Source organism: Heptranchias perlo, chromosome 4 (assembly GCF_035084215.1).
Source record: "Heptranchias perlo isolate sHepPer1 chromosome 4, sHepPer1.hap1, whole genome shotgun sequence".
Taxonomy (NCBI): Eukaryota; Metazoa; Chordata; class Chondrichthyes; order Hexanchiformes; family Hexanchidae; genus Heptranchias; species Heptranchias perlo.
The window spans coordinates 116,286,891-116,314,300 of NC_090328.1; the positions used below are offsets into that span (position 1 = coordinate 116,286,891).

Sequence of the window (27,410 nt, forward strand, 5' to 3'; positions counted from 1 at the left end):
TGGATGTCTGTAGGCAACCAAATAGAACATTGTCACACTTGGGGTCCTTAAAAGCAGTTGCCCAATGGGCGGGTCATTCTCGTGCGTTCGAAGCTAACCTTCTGATAACCGCCCCCCATCCCCTCACCCCATGTTCTCCTGATGTGTTCCCTATTTCTGTAACCTCTTCCAGCCCCCGAGGACTCTGTGCTCCTCCAATTCTGGCCTCTTGCGAATCCCCGATTTTCATCGCTCCACCGTTGGCGGCAGTGGCTTCAGGCCCAATGTTCTGGAATTCCCTCCCTAAACCTCTCCGTCTCTCTACCTCTCTCTCCTTTAAGATGCTCTTTAAAACCTACCTCTTTGACTAAGCTTTTGGTCATCTGTCCTAATATCTCCTTATGTGGCTCGGTGTCAGATTTTGTCTGATAATACTCCTGTGAAGTGCCTTGGGACATTTTACTAGGTTAAAGGTGCTATATGAATGCAAGTTGTTGTTGTTGGTGTTGTGCATTCATAACTAGATGTGTTTGTGGAACATGGGATGGGGAGGGATTCAGGGATATAATGAGAAGGCCGGAAGGTGGAACTGGAACATTGGGTTAGTTAGAAGCTCTCTAAGTCTCTATGTGTTTGTAATAACAAAGTCTGACTGTCCATGTATAATATAGTTTGCAGAATTACTGTGATGTGACAGTAGTTAGTTGTAAAAGGAAATGCGTGTCTGTAGTGAGAGTTTTTTTCTGCATGAATCTAGAAGGACATTTAGGGAAAAAATTATAAGTAAGTGAAGGCATGGTGAACTGGAAGATTGCCTTGTCAGCAGTGGAGCCTAAGTTCAAATATAGACCAGTAAAAGATGAAGAAATCTATAATAGCTAGTAGGATCCCAACTGTGGGCAGTTGCAATCCGTTCCCTGTAGCAAAAAGTTCATAACTATGTTCGAATTTGATACTTTTTCGGTGGTGTCTAGTGTTATTTTAATCATAACGGTATTACTGATCACTGCAAGGTTTTATAGCTTTATGAACCGTGGGGAGTCACACTGAGACAGTGTCCTACAAGACAATCCTTTTCAACTGTGTACTTAAAATGCTTTGCATACATGAAAACTACGGTGGGATGTGCTTTTTGTATCGTGTGACACACAAGGCTAAAAGTCCTATTGGCTCCATGATTTGCCTGTGGGATAAATGTACTGCATGGAGAAGTATCTAGGCAGTAATATCATAAAACATAAATTAACGTATAGGGTGGATTTTCTGGTTCCTCGCACATGGCAAGCTACCTCACCATTACCATTATATTTTATGTGAAATTGAGATTTGATTAATACTGTAACTAGAATGATACCAGGGATGAGTGACTTCAGTTATGTGGAGAGACTGGAGAAGCTGGGATTGTTCTCCTTAGAGCAGAGAAGGTTAAGAGGAGATTTTATAGAGGTGTTCAAAATTATGAGAGGTTTCGATAGAGTAAATAAGGAGAAACTGTTTCCACTGGCAGGAGGGTCGGTAATCAGAGGACACTGATTTAAGATCATTGGCAGAAGAGCCGGGGGGAGATGAGGCGATTATTTTTTACACAGCGAATTGTTATGATCTGGAATGCGCTGCCTGAAAGAGCGATGGAAACAGATTCAATAGTAGCTTTCAAAAGGGAATTGGATAGATATTTGAAAAGGAAAAATTTGCAGGGCTATGGGGAAAGAGCAGGGGAGTGGGACTAATTGGATAGCTCTTTCAAAGAGCTGGCACAGGCACGATGAGCCGAATGGCCTCCTTCTGTGCTGTGTGATTATATGAACTCCATTTGTACGTCCAACCATAACTCACTCATGATTTTGTTGCTCGTGATCAGCCTCACTTGTGGAGATATGAAGCAACTATTGGCCGTGACATCATCTTTGATTTCTTTTCCCAGAGCTATTTTTTTGAATTATTGTCTTCTTTTTGATTAGAATATTACCAATACAATTTACCAACTTCGTATTTTATTTCAAGATATTAATAAGAAACTGATCATGCCATCAGTAAGCTGCTCTGTGCAGCAGATACAAGTGCGAGAAAAACTCATGGACAAGGATTCATTCATTGGTGACGTGCTTGCAGATTGGTTAAAAAAAATCAATAAAATAATTTAACGCAAGTCAACAGATTTTCACTGATGCTGATTTATCAAGAACATAGGAGTTTGTAGGAACTAGATAAAGATCGTTAGGCCCAAAAAGCCTGTCCCTTCTTCATAAACCAACTCCATCTACCTACCTTCCCTCCTTAAATCTCCGGGTATTCCATGGGTATTCCTAGGTATGTCTGGTATTATAACAACAAGAAATAAATTGCTCAGTAATATTGACACAATGATACAAAACATGTCATGGCTGCTCAATTATCAAAGTGAAATCGAATGCGTACCCTGGGAGCCATTATCAGAACCGAGAGGAAACATCTGCTTTTGTCCGATCCAGAATCAACAAGATCTGTCAGAGGCTGCTACACAGTGCAGGGTTCATAGCAGGGCTAGTGATTTTATATTCTGCTAATCTAAAAGCAAACTAGTGTCTCTGTACTTATTAGCTTGCAGTTATACCACCACTTTCATGTGCAGTCTAGTCCTGATAAATCAAAGTTTTTTTTTGGCACCAAGAAATTGAAATTATCCAGTAATTTGAATTAAGCAGTGTGAATTACACAAGAAAGTTGGAATTTAGTGCTTAAAATATTGAATTATCAGATACTTGAAAGAAAGATGTATTTATATAACTCCTTTCACGACCTCAGGATGTCCCAGTGTGCTTTACAGCCAATGAAGTACTTTTGAAGTGTAGTCACTGTTGTAATGTAGGGAACAACTCTTCAAGGTTACTTCGACAGCACCTCCCAGCCCTTTGACCTCTATCAACAACAACAACAATGTGCATTTATATAGCGCCTTTAACATAGTAAAACATCCCAAGGCGCTTCAAAGGAGCGATTATCAGACAAAATTTGACACCAAGCCACATAAGGAGATATTAGGAAAGAGATAGTTTTTAAGGAGTGTCGTAAGGTGGAGAGAGAGGTAGAGAGGTAGATAAATTAAATCACTAAGAATTACATAGAATTACAGCACAGAAACAAGCCATTCGGCTCAACTGGTCTATGCCGGTGTTTATGCTCCACACGAGCCTCCTCCTACCTGATTTCATCCAATCTTCTATTCCTTTCTCCCTCATGTGTTTATCTAGCTTCCCCTTAAAAGCATCTATGCTATTTGCCTCAATTACTCCTTGTGGTAGCGAGTTCCACATTCTCACCACTCTCTGGGTAAAGAAGTTTCTCCTGAGAAGAATAGCTACATTGTGGGAACAGCATTAGCCGCACATTCCCTTCCAAGTCACACACCAGGATGAGTGGGAACATATATCACTGTTCCTCCATCGTCACTGGGTCAAGATCCTGGAATTCCCCATCAGACAGCACTGTGGGAGCACCTTCGCCACAAGAACTGCAGCGGTTCAGGAAGAAGACCTACCAATACATTCTCAGGACAACTTGGGATGGCCAATAAATGCTGGCCTTGTCAGTATCACCCACATCCCAAGAACAAATAATAAAAAAAACACTCATGTGGCTAAATGCATTGCAAGATGCAGCTGGCAGTATAACTCAGGTCTGCCAATTGAACACCGTACTCTGTAGATGCTTACCTGGAACAGCTAGCAGCAGTATAATCACAACAAGAATCACTTGGTGCTCAAGCCACTTTTGTTATTTAAACTTCAATATTTCAGCTTATTTTTCTTTCGTGATAACGACAATAAAAGAAACTTTTCAGATATAATCATTCTACGCAGAGGCTGAAGAGTGTTTGGGATGGTCTGTCCAGGGAGATTGATACATCAGTAATTTTAAGAGGGAGTTGGAAAGTCATTTGGCAAACTAAAATCAAATGAGGGATAGGTAGTGAACTGTATCTTCTGCTTTTAAACTCCGACGCTGACTAGATGGATCAAAATAGTCTTTTCCGGTCCAGTGTGTTCTTATCTTTCTATTATATTCACTTTGATAACCTCAGGGGTTTAAGGTATAAATAGTTCTATCCTTTTTTAATCTGCTGCTCCTCCCAGCTCCACAATAAGGTAAGTAAAAAAAAGTTAAAACTTACCTTTCGGGCAGTGAGATGAGCCACTCACCGCGGAATACCCAGTCTCTGACCTGCTCTAGTAGCCACAGCATTTATGTGTCTGGTCCAGTTGTGTTTCTGGTCAATGGTGACCCCCAGGATGTTGATGGTGGGAGATTCGGCGATGGTAATGCCGTTGAATGTCAAAGGGTTGGGGGGGCGGTGGTGGTTAGACTCTCTCTTGTTGGAGATGGTCATTGCCTGGCACTTGTCTGGCGCGAATGTTACTTGCCATTTATCAGCCCAAGCCTGGATGTTGTCCAGGTCTTACTGCACACGGGCATGGACTGCTTCGTTATCTGAGGAATTGTGAATGGATCTGATCACTGTGCAATCATCAGCGAACAGCCTCACTTCTGACCTTATGATGGAGGGAAGGTCATTGATGAAGCAGCTGAAGATAGTTGGGCCTAGGACGTTGCCCTGAGGCTGAAAAGATTGGCCTCCAACAATCACAACCATCTTCCTTTGTGCCAGTTATGATTCCAGTCACTGGAGAGTTTTCCCCCTGATCCCCAAAGAGAAGGTTAAGGGGAGATTTTATAGAGGTGTTCAAAATCATGAGGGGTTTTGATAGAGTGTATCAGGAGAAACGGTTTCCAGTGGCAGGAGGGCCGGTAACCAGAGTTCACAGATTTAAGCTATTTGGTAAAAGAACCAGGGAGGGAGATGAGGAGAATCTTTTTTACATAGTGAGTTGTTATGATCTGGAATGCGCTGCCTGAAAGAGCGGTGGAAGCAGATTCAGTAGTAACTTTCAAAAGAGAATTGGATAAATAACTGAAGAGGAAATATTTGCAGGGCTATGGAGAAAAAGCAGGGGAGTGGGATTAATTGGATAGCCCTTTCAAAGAGCTGACACAGGCACGATGGGCTAAAAGGGCTCCTTCTGTGCTGTATGATGCTATGAATATTGCTTTAATAATTGCACGTTTCAGTATGTATTTATGAGGATGATAGCAGAACTGAGAGGTTGTAACTATCAGGAAAGATTAAACAGGCTGGGGCTCTTTTCTCTAGAAAAGAGAAGGTTGAGGAGTGACCTGATAGAGGTTGTTAAGATTATAAAGTGCTTTGATAGGGTAGACCTAGAGAAGATGTTTCCACTTTTAGGGGAGACCAAAACTAGGGGCCATAAATATAAGATCGTCACCAATAAATCCAATAAGGAATTCAGGAGAAACATCTTTACCCAGAGAGTGGTGAGAATGTGGAACTCGCTACCACAAGGAGTGGTTGAGACAAATAACATGGATGCATTTAAGGTAATGCTAGATAAGTGCATGAGGGAGAAAGGAATAGAAGGATGTGTCGATAGGGTTAAATGAAGAGGGGTGGGAGGAGGCGCGTGTGGAGCATAAGCACCAGCATAGACCAGTTGGGCCGAATGGCCTGTTTCTGTGCTGTAGATTCTATGTAGTATTCGTGGCTCCTTCTGGAGTGTTTAAATGAATCAGCACTGCTTGGGGTCGGTGTCTTCACTGCTGAGAGGCTTCATGGAAGTAAAAGACTTTCCGGTGAAAGAGTTTCTAGTGACAAGGACAGAGGGATGTGAAGTTGTAATATACAAATAAACAGGAACAGATTGCAGTTAAACTGAGTGCAGCTTTCCCTCCTCCGCACCCCCCCCCCCCCAACCCCTTTAGCTGCAGCGAGATTATTAGCTGGATGGAAACAAGAAACTCTTTTTGCCCAGTGGGAGTTTCTGAATGTTTGGCAAAGCAAAGTGAAGCAGAGCCCATTGCAGCAATAATAGCCCAGTAAGGGAATGTAAGTAATTACAGTTTGGCACTGCCAAAGTACATCATAAAGTGTTCAGGAAAATGCTGCATCCTCCCCATCTGAGGAAACAAATCGAATACACAGGTTTTGCTAAAAATCTTTACACCAAGGGGGATTTATATTTATTCATCGTAGAGGTAGAAGACACAGTGGGGACTGTCTCTATTACACCCTCTTGGGGAAGTCCTACAGAAAATCTGTACAATAAATAAGTGCTATATGGTTTCATTATTAGTCAGGGACTCATAAAGTATGCCTGAAAAATCTGGTCATAGCACAGCAGATGATTTTAAAGGGGCGTTGTCTTTATTGAAAAGCGTGTCAAACTTTTTGTTTGTTCACCACTTCACTGTTCTGTAAAAGAAAGAAAAGAGAAGGAGCTTGCATTTATATAAGGCCTCAGAATGTTCCAAAGCGCTTTTTGTATGAAGTATTTTTGTAGTGTAGTCACTGTTGTAATGTAGGAAACTACAAAAGCATTCTTGTGCCTCTTACGCACCATGTTAGCTGTGGCTCAGTGGGTAACACTCTCGCCTCTGAGTCCAATGGCTGTCAGTTCAAGCGCCCACTCCACAGATATGAGCACAAAATCTAGGCTGACGCTTCCAGTGCGGTACTGAGGGAGTGCCGCACTGTGCGAGATGCCGCCTTTCGGATGAGATATTAAACTGAGGCCCCATCTGCCCTTTCAGATGGATGTAAAAGTTCCCATTGTACTATTTTGAAGAAGAGCAGGGGAGTTCTTCCCGGTGTCCTAGCTGATATTTATCCCTCAACCAACATCATTAAAAAAACAGATTATCTGGTGATTATCACATTGCTGTTTGCGGGATCTTGCTTTGTGCAAATTGGCTGCTGCATTTCCTACATTACAACAGTGACTACACTTCAAATGTACTTCAATGGCTGTAAAGGTTGTGAAAGGCACTATAGAAATGCAAGTCTTTCTAGTTGGCGTTCTACCATCGTGGTATATTGTAAGTGAAAATATTCCTATGTAGCCACTCTACAGATGATGGTGGGGTCTATTAATGAAAGTTGTGACTGTATGTAATTCTTAGCACATCTCAACCTCTGTGCTGGAGCATTTCTTTCCTACATTCTGTGCTATCAGAGTGGGTGAACATTCCAGTCTTTTATCACCTCATTAATCAAAATGAAATGGCTTTGATATTGCTGGTATAACATAAGCATAACATTTATGTCTTTTAAAAACAATATATACATAAGGAGAAACATCTTTACCCAGAGAGTGGTGAGAATGTGGAACTTGCTACCACAAGGAGTGGTTGAGGCGAAGAGTATAGATGCATTTAAGCGGAAACTAGATAAGCATATGAGGGAGAAAGGAATAGAAGGATATGCTGATAGGGTTAGATGAAGTAGGGTGGGAGGAGGCTCCTGTGGAGCATAAACACTGGCATAGAGCAGTTGGGCGAAATGGCCTGTTTCTGTGCTGTACATTCTATATAATTATATTTCCGGTAAGGATATTGGGGGGTTAAATTGGATAACCCCTGAAAACGGGTGCTGGGATCGCGGTGGGCGATTAACCCACGCCCGTTCGTTGCGATGCAGGCAGCACGTAACATTCGTGCTGTCTGATGATTGCAATGATTGCTGCGTGCAGCCAGCCCTACCTGCGCTGTTGAGTGGCTGCACGCACCAGCAGGGGGCCCCGATATCGGGAGTGGCTAGCATCACTTAAAGGCATCCTGCACTACGTAAAGGGGAGGTGTACTGTGGCTGCAGGAAGTGATGGAATTAATTGTGAAGTGAATCTTTGCTGGAATATAGTGAAGTGCGGTGTTGATAGGAAGTCTGGGATTTTTAACAAGCAACAACTTGACAGCTCAAAGTTTGTGGGACTCTGATATTTTCAAAATATAAGATACGGGTCTGAACGAAGATCAGAAATCGCACACGTAAAACACAGGTGCAGGTCTCATCCTTACGTCTAAAATCTGTTGTTGCTTTTTGAAATATTGAATAAAGGTTTCTCAAAACTACATCTCACATCCTCCAATCTGCACACCAGACCCCGCCAATCTGCATCTGAGTTTGTACCAGGCCTACGAGAGTGTGTGCACCAAGGTTCCCTGATGATGCACTAGAGGCCTTGGTGCAAGAGGTGGACAGAAGGTGGGACATCCTATATCCGCAGGGAGGCAAGAAGCCCTCCAGACATATGCTCCCGCGGCAGTGGGAGGCAGTAGGGGACGAGGTCAATGCTAAGAGCATAGCACCACGGACATGGAGGCAGTGCAGAAAGAAGTGCAATGATTTAACCTGAGAGGTCAAGGTGAGTGAGGTCAACTGTCTAGTGGCGTCTCCTACCAACTGCACCACTAGCCGCATCCACTGCTCCATGCACTACATCCCCCCATCACCCACCTACCAACAAACTCTTTCAATCAGTACTCAACTCTTCCAATCAGATGCTTCATCTCACCCTCACGCATTACCACTGTTGCAAGCTGCACACCCACAACTCACATGTCACGCACACTGGCAGCTATTCAACCACAACAGCCACATCACCCAAACATCCTGCAGGACACTCACCGACACACTTCCCGTTTCTTGCAGGAGAAGGCGGCACATAACAGGAGGCAGCAAGTGGCAGAGGCTCCACGGAACATGAACCCGCTGTCCTCTCTCAGGATGACAGCATTCCTGTCCCACCCCTGCCACTCTGCCAGTGCCCTTGCTATTGCTTGTCAGCCAGCCAGCCCACTCCCTGTAGAGTATTGAAACTTTATTCAAGTATAGGAAACCTCCAAAAACATGTACAAATGCATCAGCAGCCAGAACAAATAATCCAGCAACTAACCAGTAACCCCGCTGATGGGGGGGCTCTCCGTGCGGTTTAAGACCTGTTCAGCTGTGCGAGGTTAAGACAGTGCGTTGGCTGGAGCATGCAGTTCCAAAATAGCAGCGGCCCCTTTAAATCAGCGTTGCGCACTGATTAATGTCATAATCTCCCTACTTTACATGCTGCTGGTGTTCGTTAGGTGCGTGTGCGCAAACACCTATACCAAGATAGCGTCCTGCGCACGTCGGGCCGGAAGTTGCGCATCACGAACGCCATTTTCAGGGCTTAGGTGTCCGCGTAGCGCCTACAGAACAGGTGCTACATGGCCCAATTTCGCCCCCTCTCTTTCTCTCTATTTTTTCATCCCTTCCCTTTTGTTTTGGTAAATTATCCCCCTCTACTGCTCTCCCTTCTTGAAAGCCGTGACTGTTGCTAAGGTATACAGTAAATAAGGAAAAACTGTTTCCACTGACAGGAGGGTCAGTAAACAGAGGACACAGATTTAAGATAATTAGCAAAAGAACCAGAGGGGAGATGAGGAGAATTTTTTTACACAGCGAGTTGTTATGATCTGGAATGCGCTGCCTGAAAGGGTGGTGGAAGCAGATTCAATAGTAACTCTCAAAAGGGAATTGGATAAATACTTGAAAAGCCGAATGGCCTCCTTCTGTGCTGTATGATTCTATGTTTAGTCCCAGAGATTCCAGAAGCTATCCAGTGACTCACTCAAATGGTTTAATCAGCAAGTGTTAACAGGCCATTTTACTGCAGAGGAAACCAGTTAAATCCAATCCTATCCTTACCCACCACACACACACAGAGGCCAAAGATAGGACTAATTGCTACCCCAGCTGAGACCAAGAATTGAACTGGAGACCTTCTGGTGTATAAACTTCACCGCACGGTCCCTGTACCCTTTAGGCCACTGGGGCCATTCTTCAAACTTTGTTTCTTCGAGTCTCCTCAACAAGTCCACTAACTGCAGCCCTGAGATGGATCGGTAGGACATGTGTTGAGAGCAGTTCAAGAGCCAAAGGAAAAGAGTGAAAGATTCAAGAACATTTCTTGGAGGAAGTAGCCAGGAGGTAGTTTAGGTCAGTTAAGGCCATGGCAGTAGAAACCTGTGCTGTTTTCTGCTGGGCTTTAGGAAAATGATTAGTAGGAATTGAACTGAGCTGGAATGAATTGGATGATGGGCTGCCAAGAGGTTGAAGTAGGATCAGTGCGCACAGCATCAGTTCTCGGGAGTAGAGGCACAGCCTCGGACTTGTGGGGCCCACACTTGCTGCTGGCTGTGCATGAGACAGAAATGTAGTCTTTTTTCTTCTGGTATTTATTTAGTAATGTAATGTTGTCCTACATTACAACTGTGACTGCACGTCCAAAAGTACTTCATTGGCTGTAAAGTACTTTGAGACATCCTGAGGTCGTGAAAGGCGTTATAGAAACACAAGATCTTTATTTAGGCCCTTGCTTGGCAGACAACAGATATCAGGAGCTACTCAGATGCAGCCCGGTGAGATGCATAAAGTGTGGGGAATGCTTTACGACATCCTTCTGAGCACAGAATGTGAATACACTGTACCCCATCAAACAATGGTTCCACCATTTGGAGGTGTAGAGCATCAATATATCAGTAGCATCTGCTTGCCTCTCGATCTATGCATCTGTACGTGTGCTCCTTTGGAACTGTGGGCAAGTTAGAAGGTCAGCTTTGCAAATCATCCGTGCATGATGTCACCACAAAAGATGATCCACAGTTCTTTGGGCACTTTTTGTCTCAGTGGGTCGCACTGCTCTCCTCTGAGTCAGAAGGTCATGGGTTCAAGCCCCACTGCAGGACTTGAGCACATGATCTATGATGCCACTTCAGCGCAGTACTGAGGGAGTGCTGCAATGTCGCAAGAGCCATCTTTCAGATGAGATGTTAAACTAAGGCTCTTTCTGCCTGTTCAAGTGGACATAAAAGATCCCATGGCACTATTTGAAGAAGAGCAGGTGAGTTCTCCTGATGTCCTGGCCAATATTTATCCTTCAACAAACACCAGCAACACAGATCAACTGGTTATTTATCTCATTTGCTGTTTGTGGGACCTTGCTGTGCGTATATTGGCTGCCACTTTTTCCTACAAAACAACAGTAACGACATTTCTAAAATAATTCATTGACTGTGAAACGATTTGGGATAGTTTTAGCACAAGATATGTCTTTAGTAAAAGGTGCTATACAAATTCAATTATTTATCTCTCTATCTCTATCTATCTCTTTCTCTCTCTATCTATCTCTATCTATTTCTATCTCTCTCTATCTCTCTATATATTTCTTTCTCTATCTATCGCACTGTCTCTCTCTTTCTCTCTCTCTATGTGCTATCTCTTTCTATCCAGCTCTCTCTCTCTTTCTCTCCACCTATCTATCTATGTATCTCTCTCTATTTCTCCATCTATCTCATCCTCTATCTTTCTCCATCTCTCTTTCTCTCTCTATCTTTCTATCTTAATCTACCTCTCTCTCTCTCTCTCTCTATCAATCTATCTCTATCTCTAGCTATCTCTCTCTCTCTCTAGCTCTCTCTATCTCCCTCTCTCTATCTTCCTCTCTCTCTATCTATCTCTCTCTATCTATCTCTCTCTATCCATCTCTCTTTCTCTATTTCTCTCTCTCTATCTATCTATGTATCTCTCACTATTTCTCTATCTATCTCATCCTCCATCTTTCTTCATCTCTCTATCTATCTCTCTATCTCTCTCTATCTCTCTCTCTATCTCTCTCTATCTCTTTATCTATCTCTCTCTCTATCTCTCTCTCTATCTCTCTATCTATCTATCTATCTCTCTATCTATCTCTCTATCTATCTCTCTCTCTCTATCTCTCTCTCTCTCTATCTCTCTCTCTCTATCTCTCTCTCTATCTATCTATCTCTCTATCTCTCTCTCTATCTATCTCTTTCTATATATCTTTCTCTCTCTCCAGGAGAAATAGACCCTCTGTTATTATCAGAATAATGGCATTATTAATGAAAATGTAATAACGGTCTTCATCACAATTGTTTTAATTCGGCATATGAGAAAATGACACAAACCTAGTCTTTATCATCTCAGAGTCTATTTCAAGAAGTCTACTCTCCCTGTTGCCTAACCCAGAGTTAATCAAAGGCAAATATATCTCAGATTACGAAAGTGATCTGTTCCAGATTATCAATTCTTAAGACATGTAAAAAGCTGATAAGGAAAGGGGTAGGAGTCTGAATGAATTGACAACATTGAATCTTGGATACAAAAATGATCACTATGTACTTAGAAAGGTGCAAAACTTAATATACTCCAGTATTTTGAAGTAAATTTTACAGACACTGGATTGTCCATTTTCGATCTTGTCATTGCCACAGTGGATTTAAAGGAAAGCTAAACCCTGATGGTAAAGCCATTCCTTTCATTACACTGCTCACTTCTCTGTCCTTCATAATTCTTGTGAATGTTTCTCAGCTGTTTCTTATTACTCGGGTTGTGTTGTATTTCATAACGGGGATGGACTTTACAGGAAATCAATTATAAACCACACCACCTGCACGTTCCCCTCCAAGTCACACACCATCCCGACTTGGAAATAAATCATTGTTCCTTGATTGTCGTTGGGTCAAAATCCTGGAACTCCCTTCCTAACAGCACTGTGGGAGAACCTTCACCACACAGACTGCAGCGGTTCAAGAAGGTGGCTCACCACCACCTTCTCATGGGCAATTAGGGATGGGCAATAAATGCTGGCCTTGCCAGCGATGCCCACATCTCGTGACTGAATAAAATATGATTATTAGCAGGAAGCAATGGTGTTGCTACTCACAAGATTCACGGAGAAAGTCAAAGTAATTCGATGGGAATAATGACAACAGATAAGGAATTACTTCACTGCTGGGCTTTGGTTTAAATGCCACAATTTTCAAAAGCGATTGATATGAGGTGGCACAATGATTTGGTGCTCCAAAGAGCTGTGTGCATGGAATTATAGGATGCGTGTCATAGTGTTTACTTGAGCGTAAACTTGAGCTCATCCAAAACTGTGCTGCCCGTATCCTGACTCGCACTAAGTCCCGTTCACCCATCACCCCCCGTGCTCGCTGACCTACATTGGCTCCCGGTCCGACAACACCTTGATTTTAAAATTCTCATCCTTGTTTTCAAATCCCTCCATGGCCTCACCCCCCTCCCTATCTCTGTAACCTCCTCCAGCCCTACAACCCTCCGAGATCTCTTCGCTCCTCCAATTCTGGCTTCTTGTGCTTCCCCGATTTCCTTCGGCCGTGCCTTCAGCTGCCTGGGCCCTAAGCTCTGGAATTCCCTCCCTAAACCCCTTCGCCTCTCTATCTCTCTCTCCTCCTTTAAGACGCTCCTTAAAACTTACCTCTTTGACCAAGCTATTGGTCACTTGTTCTAATGTTTCCTTTTGTGGCTCGGTGTCAATTTTTTGTCTAATAAACGCTCCTGTGAAGCACCTTGGGAGGTTTTATTACGTTAAAGACGCTATATAAACGCAGGCTGTTGTTTATAATACTCCACATGCAGAGTTCCTGAGCTACAGTGGGGAGTAGGAACAGGGGTAGAGGTTGGGAGTTTTTTTCCATAAAGGGGGAGGAAAAGTCAAGGGTCGTGACTTTCCACTCCTGGTTCCTCAATCAAATATTTAATTGGAAGGGGCAGAGACCACGTCACCTGTCTTTACTTTTGCTTGAGAATGGTGCAAGAACTGGGATGAACCTTAAGAAAAAAAGGGAGAGAGAATCAACTGAAAAAAGTGAGCCAGCAAATGAAAGGAAATGGCCTCACTCTGATCCATATTGTAACTGTATCATTTCTGGGCCTCTTTGGTAAGCTTGATAGTGAAGTGTGTCCTTAATCTTCTGGTCGCTTGCCATTTTAATTCTCCGTCGCACTCCCGCTCTGATCTTTCTGACCTCGGTCTCTTTCACTGTTCCAGAGAAGCTCGAGGAACAGCACCTCATCTTTCGATTAGGCTCTTTACAACTTTCCGGACTCAGCATTGATTTCAATAACTTCAGATCATGACCACTGCTCCCATTTATTCAATTGTAAACAATTTTACAACACCAAGTTATAGTCCAACAATTTTATTTGAAATTCACAAGCTTTCGAAGGCTTCCTCCTTCCTCAGGTGAATGTGGAAATTTCACATTCATTTCCACATTCACCTGAGGTAGGAGGAAGCCTCCGAAAGCTTGTGAATTTCAAATAAAATTGTTGGACTATAACCCCATTTATTCAGACAGCAGGTGCTGGTAATGGTTCTGCTGTTGCCATTTATAGCTCCTCTAGACCCATCTTTTGTTTCTTTACTTGTCCCATTACCACTCTCCTTAAATCTCTAACTTCTTCCAGTTCTGACGAAAGTTCATTGACCTGAAACATTACCTCCGTTTCTCTCTCCACATATGCTGCCTGACCTGCGGAGTATTTCCCAGCATTTTTTTAGTGATGTTGGTTGAGGGATAAATATTGGCCAGGACACCAGGGAGAACTCCACTACTTTTCTTCAAATAGTGCCATGGGGAGTTTTACATCCACCTGAGAGGGCAGACGGGGCCTCGATTTAACATCTCATCCTAAAGACAGCGTCTCCGACAGTGCAGCACTGCCTCAGTACTGCACTGGGATTGTCAGCCTGGATTTTGTACTCAAATCTTTGGAGTGGGACTTGAACCCACAACCTTCTGTCTGACTCAGAGGGGACACTGAGCCACAGCTGACACAGGCTCTGCCCATTGGTACCAGGCGTTGAAGGGCCCACTGCAGGCTGGTCACAGAACAGCCCAGGTAAGTATTTCTGTTAAAGATTTTCATGGTACAATGCTCACAGCCCACCGTCCTATGAGGCCTGACCTTCAAAATGTCTTGAGCAAGGATTTCGGGTGAGAAGCACAAGTGCTCCTCATACCATCCATCCAAAGTCTGCCCGAAGTGAAAATCTGCCCCAAGCTTTTCACAGTCCATATCCGTTACATAGAATTACATAGAATGTACAGCACATAAAACAGGCCATTTGGCCCAACTGGTCTGTGCAGGTGTTTATGCTCCACATGAGCCTCCTCCCTCCCTACTTCATCAAAACTTATCAGCATATCCTTCTATTCCCTTTCCCTCATTTGCTTGCCTAGCTTCCCCTTAAATGCATCTACGCTATTTGCCTCAACTCATCCATGTGGTAGCGAGTTCCACATTCTCACCACTCTCTGGGTAAAGAAGTTTCTCCTGAATTCCCTATTGGATTTATTGGTGACTATCTTATATTTATGGCTTCTAGTTTTGGTCTCCCCCACAGGTGGAAAAGTTGAAAATAGCATGAAATTATGTGGTGCAAAAACATTGCTTAAGAATTTGTAGAATTGTTCCTTGGCCTGTAATTCTGCACATATATTTTAGATAGATAGCTAGTGATAAAGATTATCCATGGCCCTTAAAGCCTAGAAATTAAAAGTTTGCAATATTGGTGACCAAATCCTTTATAGAGATTTCCACTCTATATTATTTTAACACAGTATTAACCCTTTATTGTAAATTAGTTACTGCCCGTGTTAAAATAGAGGTCACAAAAATTTCATATGAATACGTTAAGCATTCAAGCAATATCATAACCAATATTAACTTCTAGACCCATAAAGGAGTACTCCAGAGAGGGAATTTTAATATTCCATGTGTACTTATACATAAATGATTTTCTTACATTGCTTTTAGGAGGGTCATTTAAATTAAAATATTGTTTAAAATCATAAAACTTTTAAAAGCTTATTGAAAAGTTAATTTAATTTGAAAGCAATTTCAAACCACTGTTGAGTTGGTTTAATACCATCTCATCTTTCTATCCCTGCATTCGTTGTTGCTAAGTATTTTTTCACATCACACCTTTTTTGAATCGAGGGCTGTGGGGTGCATACTAGGACTGAGAATTCCTGTTTCAGACTCAGACCTATAAACTGCTTCTGTGTGAAACTTGATGGCAGGGTTTAGAGTGACATTTTCCCATGCATGTCATAGAATCATAGAATCGTACAGCACAGAAGGAGGCCATTCAGCCTTTCGTGCCTGTGCCGGCTCTTTGAAAGAGTTAATCAATTAATCCCACAGCCTCCTGCTCTTTGCCCATAGCCCTACAAATTTGTCCTTTTCAATATTTATCCAATTCCTTTTTGAAAGTTACCATTGAATCTGCTTCCACCGCCCTCTCAGGCAGTGCATTCCAGATCATAACAACTAGCCGCGTAAAAAAAAAATCTCCTCATCTCCCCACATGTTACGCTTCACAAAAAATTAGTTGGTTTGCAAAGTGAAATACATGGAAACAACTGATTTTTGCAATTTTTTTTCAAGTAATGCAGACTGACAACACCAGAATATTTACAATTTTTCAACTTACTTAGAATTATATAGAATTTACAGCACAGAAACAGGCCATTCTGCCCATTTGGTCAATGCCGGTGTTCATGCTCCACATGAGCCTCCTCCCACTCCTCTTCATCTCACCCTATCAGCATATCCTTCTATTCCTTTCTCCCTCATGTACTTATCGAGCTTCCCCTTAAATGCATCTATGCTATTCGCCACAACTACTCCTTGTGGTAGCGAGTTCCACATTCTCACCGCTCTCTGGCTAAAGAAGTTTCTCCTGAATTCCCTATTGGATTTATTACTGTCTATCTTATGTCTCGTTAGTCTTACATTGTTTTTATAAAAATTGCTAGGACAGAAAGCTCTTTGGGGAACATTCATTTTTATCTCAACTGCCGTTTATAAAAAGTTTCATTGTCTGACTAATTTCTTATATAAGATACTTATATTGTAAACATTATAAGTATTATAATAGCTGGGCCTTTGTGCTCGTTAATGCCTCACTGAACATTAAGCAGATACTGAAGAGAACAATATGAAGAATGTAATTTTTACAGCTTGATATTACGGTGTATACTTTTCACGAACTAGGTTTAAACGTCGTTGCAAAAAGCAAAGCAGACTTTTCTGCTGTAATAAACACAGTGCAATCAAGTCTTACACAGTTATAGCTACAGTATTTCAGCAGAACCTTCTCAGCCTGAATACACAAGGCTGTTAAAAAAAGCTTATGAGATCTGGGCTTTATAAACAGAGGCATGTAGAGTACAAAAGCCAAGAAGTTATGCTGATCCTTTATAAATCACTGGTTCGGCCCCAGCTGGAGTCCAAGGTGTCAAGGCCTAAGAGATGGTGCAGAGAAGATTTACTAGAATGGTACCAGGGATGTGGGACTTCAGTTATGTGCGGAGACTGGAGAAGCTGGCATTGCTCTCCTTAGAGCAAAGAGGTTAAGGGGAAATTTAATCGAGAAGTTCAAAATTATGAAGGGTTTTGATAGAGTAAGTAAGGAGAAACTGTTTCCACTGGCAGGAGGGTCGGTAACCAGAGGACACAGATTTAAGGTAATTGGCAAAAGAAGCAAAGGGGAGATGAGGAGAATTTTTTTTACGCAGCGAGTTGTTATGATCTGGAATGCGCTGCCTGAAAGGACAGTGGAGGCAGATTCAATAATAACTTTCAAAAGGGAATTGGATAAATACTTAACAAGGAAATATTTGCAGGGCTATGGGGAAAGAACGGGGGGGGGGGGGGGCGGAGGGGGTGGTGAGACTAATTGGATAGCTCTTTCAAAGAGCAGGCACAGGCACGATGGGCCGAATGGCCTCCTGTGCTGTATGATTCTATGACACGCATGCAGTTGCAAATGATCCATCTGTCATTTCTCATATGTTAAACATTGGTCTTTCGCAAATCATGTGCCATTTTCATCTCAGAATGCAGTACCACTCTTAAACAAGCTGCCATTAGATTCATGAGAGTTGTCCAGGGAGTTCTGCCTGCAGCTATTCCCTCTCTCCCTGTGATGAAATATCCAACTACCTTCCTGTGACTGTACAGCCCAAGGTTCAAAAGAAAGACTTGCATTTATATAGCACTTTCACGCCCCCAGGACATCCCAAAGCGCTTTACAGCCAACAAAATTCTTTTTGAAGTGTAGTCGCTGTTGTAATGTCGGAAACGCGGCAGCCAATTTTTGCACAGCAAGATCCCATAAACAGCAATTTGATAATGACCAGATAACCTGTTTTTTAGTGATGTTGGTTGAGGGATAAAATATTGGCCAGGACACTGGGGAGAACTCCCCTGTTCTTCAAAATATTACCATGGAATCTTTTATGCCTGCCTGAGAGGGCAGACGGGGTCTCGGTTGAAAAGAAAAAGGCCAGCATTAACTGAGAGGGGGAGGAATGCCAATTTGAACCGAGGAGCAACAGGGAGCAGAGTTCCACTATATGTTGGAGGAAGCATGAAGAATGCCGGTAGAAGCTGAAGAAGAAAGTGAAGAGCTTCATTGTGAACTAGAGGGTGAGGAGGAAGAAGAAGATTGCCTTTCTAAACTGCAGGGGACAGGAAAGAGAGTGCTGACCAGTCACCATGACAACCTTACAAACAATTTCAAAACAATTTAAAAATCAGATTTTGCAACAGGAAGTACAATATTCATCCACAATAGCCTACAATGTCTCTCCAAGAAATGGGGGAGAATCAGCACAATTTTGCCTCATTCTTTCTCTGTATGAAAGATGGGATGTTGAGTGCACAATTAACAACGTGAAATTCAATATTTTGCTAAACATACTTGGGGGTTCAGAGTGCAACGACAGCCAATGACGGAATTGATACAGATTCCACAGTGATTTAATAATGGTTTAATCCTTTAAGTACTGTGCAATTTTCCAGTTTCAAAATTCATGTTCTTCACATCTGCAAAAAGGGATTTTCCATTAAATTTTAATAATAAATAAAGCAAAACTAGAGAAATGTGCAGAACCTGATCTCATTTCTTGGAATTAGATTTTAATATTTTTGCTTTTGGTGAGAAATGATGCTGCAGGCCTCAAAAAGTGGAACATATTTTGTCGTTGAGCTTTGAGATGCATAACTCCAAGAACAGCGGTGTGGAGACTGATGTTAACGGCACCGATTCCCATATAAAGAGGTCCCAACTCCTTAGTGTCAGCCATGGCTCAGTGGGTAGCATCTCACCTCTGAGTTTGAAGGTTGTGGGTTCAAATCCCACACCAGGGACTTGAGCATGTAATCTAAGCCGATGATCCCAGTGCCAGTACTGAGGGGGTGCTGCCTTTTGGCTGAGATATTAAACCGAGGCCCTCTCTGCCCTCTTAAGTGTATGTAAAAAAATCACATGGCACTATTTCGAAAGAGAGCAGGGGAGTTCTCCCCAGTGTCCTGGGGCCAATATTTATCCCTCAACCAACACCGAACGTGATCATTATCACATTCCTGTTTGTGGGATCTTGCTGTGCGCAAATTGGCTGCCATGTTTCCTACATTACAACAGTGACTGCATTTCAAAAGTACTTCATTGGCGCTATATAAATGCAAGATCTTTCTTTCCTTCATTCTTCCTTCCCTCCCTCTCTACCCTTTATTTCATGCTGGAACTCTTCTTCCCCTCTCCACTCAATTCATACTAGTACTCTCTCTTTGCCATCTTCTTCAGTGCTACTCTCAGCTCCACTCACACTCACACACAGACACACACACACACACATTCACACTCACTCTCACATATGCTCACACTCTCACACACACACTCACAAACACACTCTCACACATTCACACTCACTCTCACACACACACTCACATTCACACTCACTCTCACTCACACACTCACTTACACTCACACACACATTCATACACACTCACTCATTCATGCACACATACTCACACACACACACACACTCACTCACTCACTCACTCACTCACTCACTCACACACACACACACTCAGCACCACTCCCAGCTCTTTCCTTCGGTCATTGTGAAGGATTGTATTCTCTGGCAGAAACTCTTGACCTCATTGATTCTGAATCCCCGGGAATGGTGACTGCGGGAGATTGGAACCGGGAAAGTGCAAAATATATACTGTAGACAAAAATAATGATTTGGGGAAAATGAAGCTTTTGTGTTTCATCGTTAAAAAACTGTAATTACGGTTCAACTAGTCAAATGCCCTGGGTATTGCTATGTTTAATTTGCCCCCTCCCACTGTTGGGATCCTCTACTTAAATTGAATCCAGAGATGACATTTCATGACTTTTAGAAGGAGGTTTTAACAAAAATAAAGAAAAACAGACCTCAGTTCGGTTTCCTGCCAGACAGGAGTCTGGGGAGGACCATTTCTCTTTCGTCCTTTTGATTTATGGAGAGATTAAAAAAAACTATCCTTTTATGCCATCTCGAGTCAGAAATGGCCTCATTTTGCAGTTTCCTACCACAGTGATTTAAACCTATGTGCTTTGAACAGTACACTTTCATTTTGGGTCATGGATAAGGAGAGACGTAGATGACCAAATGATGCATGGATCATCCATGAATGCAGCTAGACAGGGTTAAATAGTGTAAGGGGTAAGATTGGCCTAATATTGTACCGTTTCATTTCAGGGTTAGAGAGCAATTTCACGAGTTTTATCTTCAACGTGTAAGTTATCCTGATCAGCAACAACAACATCTTGCATTTATATAGCGCCTTTAATGTAGTAAAACGTCCCAAGGCGCTTCACAAGAGTGTTATCAAACAAAATTTGACACTGAGTCACATAAGGAAATATTAGGACAGGTGACCAAAAGCTCGGTCAAAGAGGTAGGTTTTAAGGAGCGTCTTAACGGAGGAGAAAGAGAGGCAGAGAGGTTTAGGAAGGGAATTCCAGAGCTTAGGACCTAGACAGCATGGCCGCCAATGGTGGGGCGATGGAAATCGGGGATGCGCAAGAGGCCAGAATTGGAGGAGCGCAGAGATTTCGGAGGGTTGTAGGGCTGGAGGAGGTTACAGAGATAGGGAGGGGCGAGGCCATGGAGGGATTTGATTACAAGGATGAGAATGATAAAATCAAGGTGTTGCCAGATCAAGAGGCAATGTAGTTCAGGAGACAGGCAAATTATACATTGTATATAGGAAGGGGCTGGATTTCTCTTTCTTGTTCTATACAAGTTCTGCCCGAGTATAACCAGTCACACCTGGAGGGCATCAAATGCGAGGGTTTCAAACATTGAGATTTTCATTATCGGGCCCAAACATCAAAAATATTCAAGCTTGGACATTTTGATTGGATGTTGAGGAGTATTGAACTGTATTTAATAAAATGAACAGCAGGTAACCGGATGGGATCGAGAACATGTGAGCCCTGAAATTTCGCAGTGCTGGGGACCTAGATGGAGCATTTTCTGGGCATGAAGAGGACGAATCTAAGTTGAGAGTCGGTTACATCAAGTCCCTGCCCTCTTCTGCCCATCAAAAATTCTGGTCATAGTTGGGGAGAGCGCATAATAAGCATTGCAAATAAGGAAAACATATTGGGCCAAATCTTACTGGTTAGCAGTGGAAGCAGTGGCTCATCCAAGACTAGACTGGTCTAGAGGTGGTGGAGAGGTACAATGGTAATTGTACTATACATATATGGACTGCATCTTGTTCCTACAAACTTTAGTAGTTGTCCAAAGTGCCTCTGAGCCTCCATCCCAACAAACCTGATGCCTCTCGGATTCCTTTTCTAACTCCCAGTGTTACCATGTAATAGCACACTGCTCACTCCTGCTCTCTTTGTTTCTCTTGGTTTGTCTCTGTCTGTCTGTCTGTCTCTCTCTCCCTCTCTCCAAAACTCTTTCTCTCTGTCGCTTTCTCTTTCGCTCTCTATCTCCCTTTTGCTCTCTCTCGGTCTCTCTTTCGCTCTCTCTCTGTCTCTCTTTCGCTCTCTCTCTGTCTCCCTCTCTCTCTGTCTGTCTCTCACTCTCTCTCTGCCTCTGACTCTGTCTCTCTCTCAGCAACAGAGAAATCCAGAGAATGCTTTTGGGAGGTTAGTCTATCCCATTAGGGTCAGCGTTAGGGTTAACCCTAACCCTAACCCTAACCCATTATCCCACGCTTTTGAAATTGGTCATAGATAGAATTACATAGAATTTTACACCACAGAAACAGGCCATTCAGCCCAACTGGTCTATGATGGTATTTGTGCTCCACACAAACCTCCTCCCACGTTATTTCATCTAACCCTATCAGCATAACCTTCTACTCCTTTCTCCCTTGTGTTTATCGAGCTTCCTCTTAAATACATCTATGTTATTCGCCTCAACCACTCCATGTGGTAGCGAATTCCACATTCTAACCACTCTCTGGGTGAAGAAGTTTCTCCTGACTTCCCTATTGGATTTATTAGTGACTATCTTATATTTATGACCCCTGGATAATAAATTGATTTCAGAATGTGAGGGAAACTGTAATCGTGTCCCCTGGATTTGTCTTCTGCTGTAAGAGAGAGAGTACAGGATGCAGTGCGATGTTATGTACAGTGCACGTCAAGCCAGGGGTGATTCAACCGGTGATTGTTCATATTTTTCCAACGGAGAAATGTTTAATCTTTAACCTTTTTTAATTAAGTCTTTGTGACAGAAGTGTTATAATTTGGGCTTCTCTTTCATTTGTTCTCGCCACAAAGCCTTAATGCACAGGCTTCTTACGACAGCGGTGGTAACAAAAGGCACATGGAAAGAATAATTAAATTGGTGAATGGACATCCTGACCAAGCAGACTGCAAATTTTACAATGTACAAGTGGAAAATCTCTTTTATTGCACAGAGTATATTTAATCAGAACGATTTCACATCTCATTTACATCTAGAACACAGGACAGGTGGAAGAGTACTGGGAGCATTTCTCTCGGGCAGGGGAGAGGGGAGAGATACCAATTCCATGCTCCTAGAGGGGATCCACACATAGGAACATAAGGACAGGAGTAGGCCATTCAGCCCCTCGAGCCTGTTCCACCATTCAATTAGATCATGGCTGATCTGTATCTTAACTCCATCTACCCGCCTTGGTTCTGTAACCATTAATACCCTTTGCCTAACGAAAATCTGTCAATTTCAGTTTTGACATTTTCAATTGACCCCCAGCCTCAACAGCTTTTTGGGGGAGAGAGTTCCAGATTTCCACTACCCTTTGTGTGAAGAAGTGCTTCCTGACATCACCCCTGAACGGCCTAGCTCTAATTTTAAGATTTTGCCCCCTTGTTCTGGACTCCCCCACCAGAGGAAATAGTTTCTCTCTATCTACCCTATCAAATCCTTCAATCATCTTAAACACCTAATTAGATCACCTCTTAATCTTCTATACTCGAGGGAATACAAGCCTAAGATAACGCAACCTGTCCTTGTAATTTAACCCTTTTAGCCCCGGTATCATTCTGGTGAATCTGCGCTGCACCCCCTCCAAGGCCAATATATCCTTCCTGAGGTGCGATGCCCAGACTGAATGCAGTACTCTACACACCGTAGCCCCAGTTATTCCAGCCATTGAACAGTGGGAGTGCAGGATGGGTGAACTTACCCTGCAATATCTTGTAAAAGTACTCACAGTATGATATATGACCACATGCTCCAGCTATGGCCAGTTTAGGGAGTTGTTGCCATTGTGACTGGTAGAGCAAACAAACAATCAAGTTGTAAAAACAGAGAACTGCAAAATCTGGCACAGATCTTAGAGCACAGAATTCTAGTACAAAATCCTTCTCTGGGCGCATATTGCCTCATTGGGAGGCTGCTATGGCCCATGTTAAAGAAAGAAAGGCTTGCATTTATATAGCACCTTTCACGATCTTACATCGAGTAACATCGAAACTACAGCACAGAAACAGGCCATTAGGCACAACTGGTCCATGCCGGTGGTTATGCTCCACACAAACCTTCTCCCTCCCTACTTCATTTCACTCTTTCAGCATATCCTTCTACTCCTTTCTCCCTCGTGTTTATCTAGCTTCCCCTTAAATGCATCAAGGATCTCAGGAGTCCCAAAGTCATTTACAGCCAATAAAGTACTTCTGAAGTGTAGTCACTGATGTAATGTAGGAAACGTGGCAGCCAATTTGCGCACAGCAAGCTCCCACAAACAGCTTTCTGATAATGACCAGATAATCTGATTTTTTAGTGATGTTGGTTGAGGGATAAATATTGGCCCCAGGACACCAAGGAGAAACCCCTGCTTTTCTTCGAAATAATCCCATGGAATTTTTACATCCACCTGAGAGGGCAGACGGGCCTCGGTTTAATGTCTCATCTGAAAGACGGCACCTCTGACAGTGCAGCACTCCCTCAGTACTGCACTGGGAGTGTCAGCCTGGATTTTATGCTCAAGTGGGACCTTCTGACTCACGTTGTTCCCTAATTTTTGCTAATGCTTTCACTTAACCAAAAATCCCCATGTTTTGCTTTCACAGGGTAGGAAAAGCCATGAAGATCCCAGTGTACGAAACTCCGACAGGCTGGAAATTCTTTGGGAATTTGATGGATGCTGGAAAATGTTCCCTTTGTGGAGAGGAGAGCTTCGGTACAGGTAATGAACTCACTCTCAGTCTTCATGTGGAACTCGCTATCATATGGAGTGGTTGAGGCGAATAGCAAAGACGCATTTAAGGGGAAGTCAGATAAACACATGAGGGAGAAAGGAATAGAAGGAAATGCTGATAGGGTGAGATAAAAAAATTAAAAATATGTCATGCATTTATACAGCGCCTCTCATGACCTCAGGATGTCCCAAAGTGCTTTCTAGCCAATGAAGCACTTTTGAAGTGTAGTCACTGTTGTAATGTAGGAAATGCAGCAGCCAATTTGCACACAGCAAGATCCCACAAACAGCAATGTGAAAATGACCAGATAATCTGTTTTTAGTGATGCTGAATGATGGATAAATATTGGCCAGGACACCGGGGAGAACTCCCCTGCTCTTCTTCAAAATAATCCCATGGGATCTTTTAGGTCCACCTGAGAGGGCAGACGGGGCCTCAGTTTAACGTCTCATCTGAAATACGACACCTCTGTCCGTGCAGCACTTCCTCAGTACAGCCCTGGAGTATTAGCCTAGATGAAGTAAATACAGTTGGAGGAGGCTCGTGTGGAGCATAAACATTGGCATAGACATTTTGGGCCGAATGGCCTGTTTCTGTGCTGTACATTCTATGTAATTGTGTGTAACCCATCAGAGGAATGTCACTGTGAACAATAGCATCGCTGCTGTTGCAGCAACTGAGGATTTGAATCAGCCTTCCACATTTCACCATTGATACTCTATTTATACGTAAACATCTCTCATCAAGACCAACACGTGGCTTCAAAGATTGCCTGCGTCTTTGATTTCATGTTGATACAAAATATTGCAATACAATCACAGAGTCTCATTTGTCTTTCATTTATTTGTTGACACTGTACTCAATGTGAGTCCAGTGTGTTATCATAAAACCATACAGCACAGGAGGCCATTCAGCCCATCGTACCTGTGTATTCATGTTAATTGCATCATTTTTAAGCATGCATGCCAACCCCCAGCTTTTTAAGCCGTGCGGAAGCTTGTCATTGTTTTGAAAGATCAGCTTTTTTCCTGCAGATATTGCAGGATGTCCACATTAACCAATCAGATCATTTGGAAGGTGGGACTGGAGCCAATCAGATGTTAGTTCCTCCCATTGCTCATTGCGTTCAAAAAGAGGCAGAAAAAATGTAAAATGAGTTGATGGTTTCTGAGCTTCCCAGTTATGTTTATTCAGAATCTTTCCACAAAGAAATGTTACAGATAACAAATAAGCTGCTTTAACACAGCTTCTAAAAACTTTGCGGCCTCGAATTTCTTCGGGGCCTGAGACACACTCCTGGGGGTACTTCACCTGGAGAAAACTGGAAGGGGAGGGGAAATTAGGCAGAGTACAGAAAGGCCAAATGTCCACCCAGAGCAGCTGCTTTATCTTTTGAGATAAGGAGGGTGTTCCCGAGCATGAATGCATTAACAAGCTTTATTTGGTACTATCCTGTCACTGTACTTGTGGAATTGTCAATATCTGTAAATAATATAGGGAGTGGGGTTGTTGTGATGATGGATTTTACTCAACTAAAGAAAAATGATTCCTCAGCATTACAGTTGGCTCCAAAGTACCAAAAAATGCACCAAATCGGGCGCCTAAAATCAAAGTATTCCTGAGGGAGCGTGTCCCCATCGAAAATAATCCTTATGTCTTCAGTACTCGCATGCTACTTACGTAACAGCATTTATATAGCACCTTTCTTGATTTCAGGACATCCCAAAGCACTTTGCAACCAATGGAGTACTTTTTGAAGTGTAGCCACTGTTGTAATGTAAGAAACGCGGCAGCCAATTTACGCACAGCAAGGTGATAATGACCAGATAATGTGTTTTTAGTGATGTTGGTTGAGGGATAAATATTGGCCAGGACACCGGGGAGAACTCCCCTACTCTTCTTCAAATAGTGCAATGGGATTTATTACATCCATCTGGAGAGGGCAGCCAGGTCTCATCCAAATGACGGCACCTCTGACAGTGCAGCATTCCCTCAGTACTGCACTAGGGATATCAGCCAGGATTTTGTGCTTAAATCTCTGGAGTGGGACTTGAACCCACAACCTTCTGCCTCAGAGGTACAAGTGCTACCCACTGAGCCACAGCAGTGAAACTGATGGTACGTTGGGTACACCTGCAGTGATAGTTATGCCAAGCACATGACCTGCAATTATTCATTTATATTCAGAGCATTTTCGATATGTTAGCTTTTGAAACTGTCGGTCAGTTTTTGCTGGTTTTCTAGAATGGTGTGCATGTTTAAGTCCCTGGAGCAGATCAGTTATCATAGGAGCATAGGAACAGGAGGAGGCCATTCAGCCCCTTGGGCCGGTTCGCCATTCAATTAGATCATGGCTGATCTGTATCTTAACTCCATCTACCCGCCTTGATTCTGTAACCCTTAATACCCTTACCTAACAAAAATCTATCAATGTCAGTTTTGACATTTTCAATTGACCCCCAGCCTCAACAGCTTTTTGGGGGAGAGAGTTCCAGATTTCCACTCCCCTTTGTGTGAAGAAATGCTTCCTGACATCACCCCTGAATGGCCTAGCTCTAATTTTAAAGTTATGTCCCCTTGTTCAAAAGATGGGGGAGTTTTAAACGTAGGTGAGTTATGCCCAAAACCAGTAACGCTGCCGTTCTCCGCAACTTTTTACGCTAGTTCAAGATTCGATTCGCCCGAATCAGGCCCCGTCCAGAAAAGTGGCCACGCCCCCAGGTCAAATTCCGCCATTTCCGCCGATTGCGCTGGTTCACGGAAGATTTTATGTTTGTGATTATGCAAATGAATTTTAGCAGAGACTTGAAACCTAACCAGTGCAATTTCAAGTGCATTTTGGGCACAATTTCCCGATTGCGCCTAAAGCAGAAATGCTAACCCTCAGATTTTAACAAACAGCGAGATAAACGTTTAGAAAAATAGCAGCACTTCCAGACTTGCAGAAATTAGGAGGACAGATAATTCAGTGCTCAGCATTACAGGACAACACCAAAGCACGGATCAATTTTATTGGTAGTCATGGCATTGGTGCCGGATTTATGGTCTGGCGTTCCTGTTTCTTTCTTCACTTTGCTCCGTTTATGGAGGAATTCTCGAGGGTACGGCGAGGTTGCCCCCAGTGATTATTCCGATGCCTGTGCTGCTTTTACATGGAATTAACAATGGCATCTTGTGATGCCAACAAAC

The 27,410-nt window shown here is 42.9% G+C and overlaps 1 protein-coding gene across 1 annotated transcript in view; it reads left to right on the forward strand.

The window, feature by feature from the left end:
- Nucleotides 1-27,410, forward strand: part of pgm5 (phosphoglucomutase 5) — a 127,606-nt gene that overhangs the window by 66,886 nt on the left and 33,310 nt on the right. Inside the window, exon 7 of the mRNA XM_067983505.1 lies at nt 24,093-24,208. Within this exon, the coding sequence (XP_067839606.1) occupies nt 24,093-24,208 (116 nt within the window). The remainder of the gene's footprint in view (nt 1-24,092; nt 24,209-27,410) is intronic.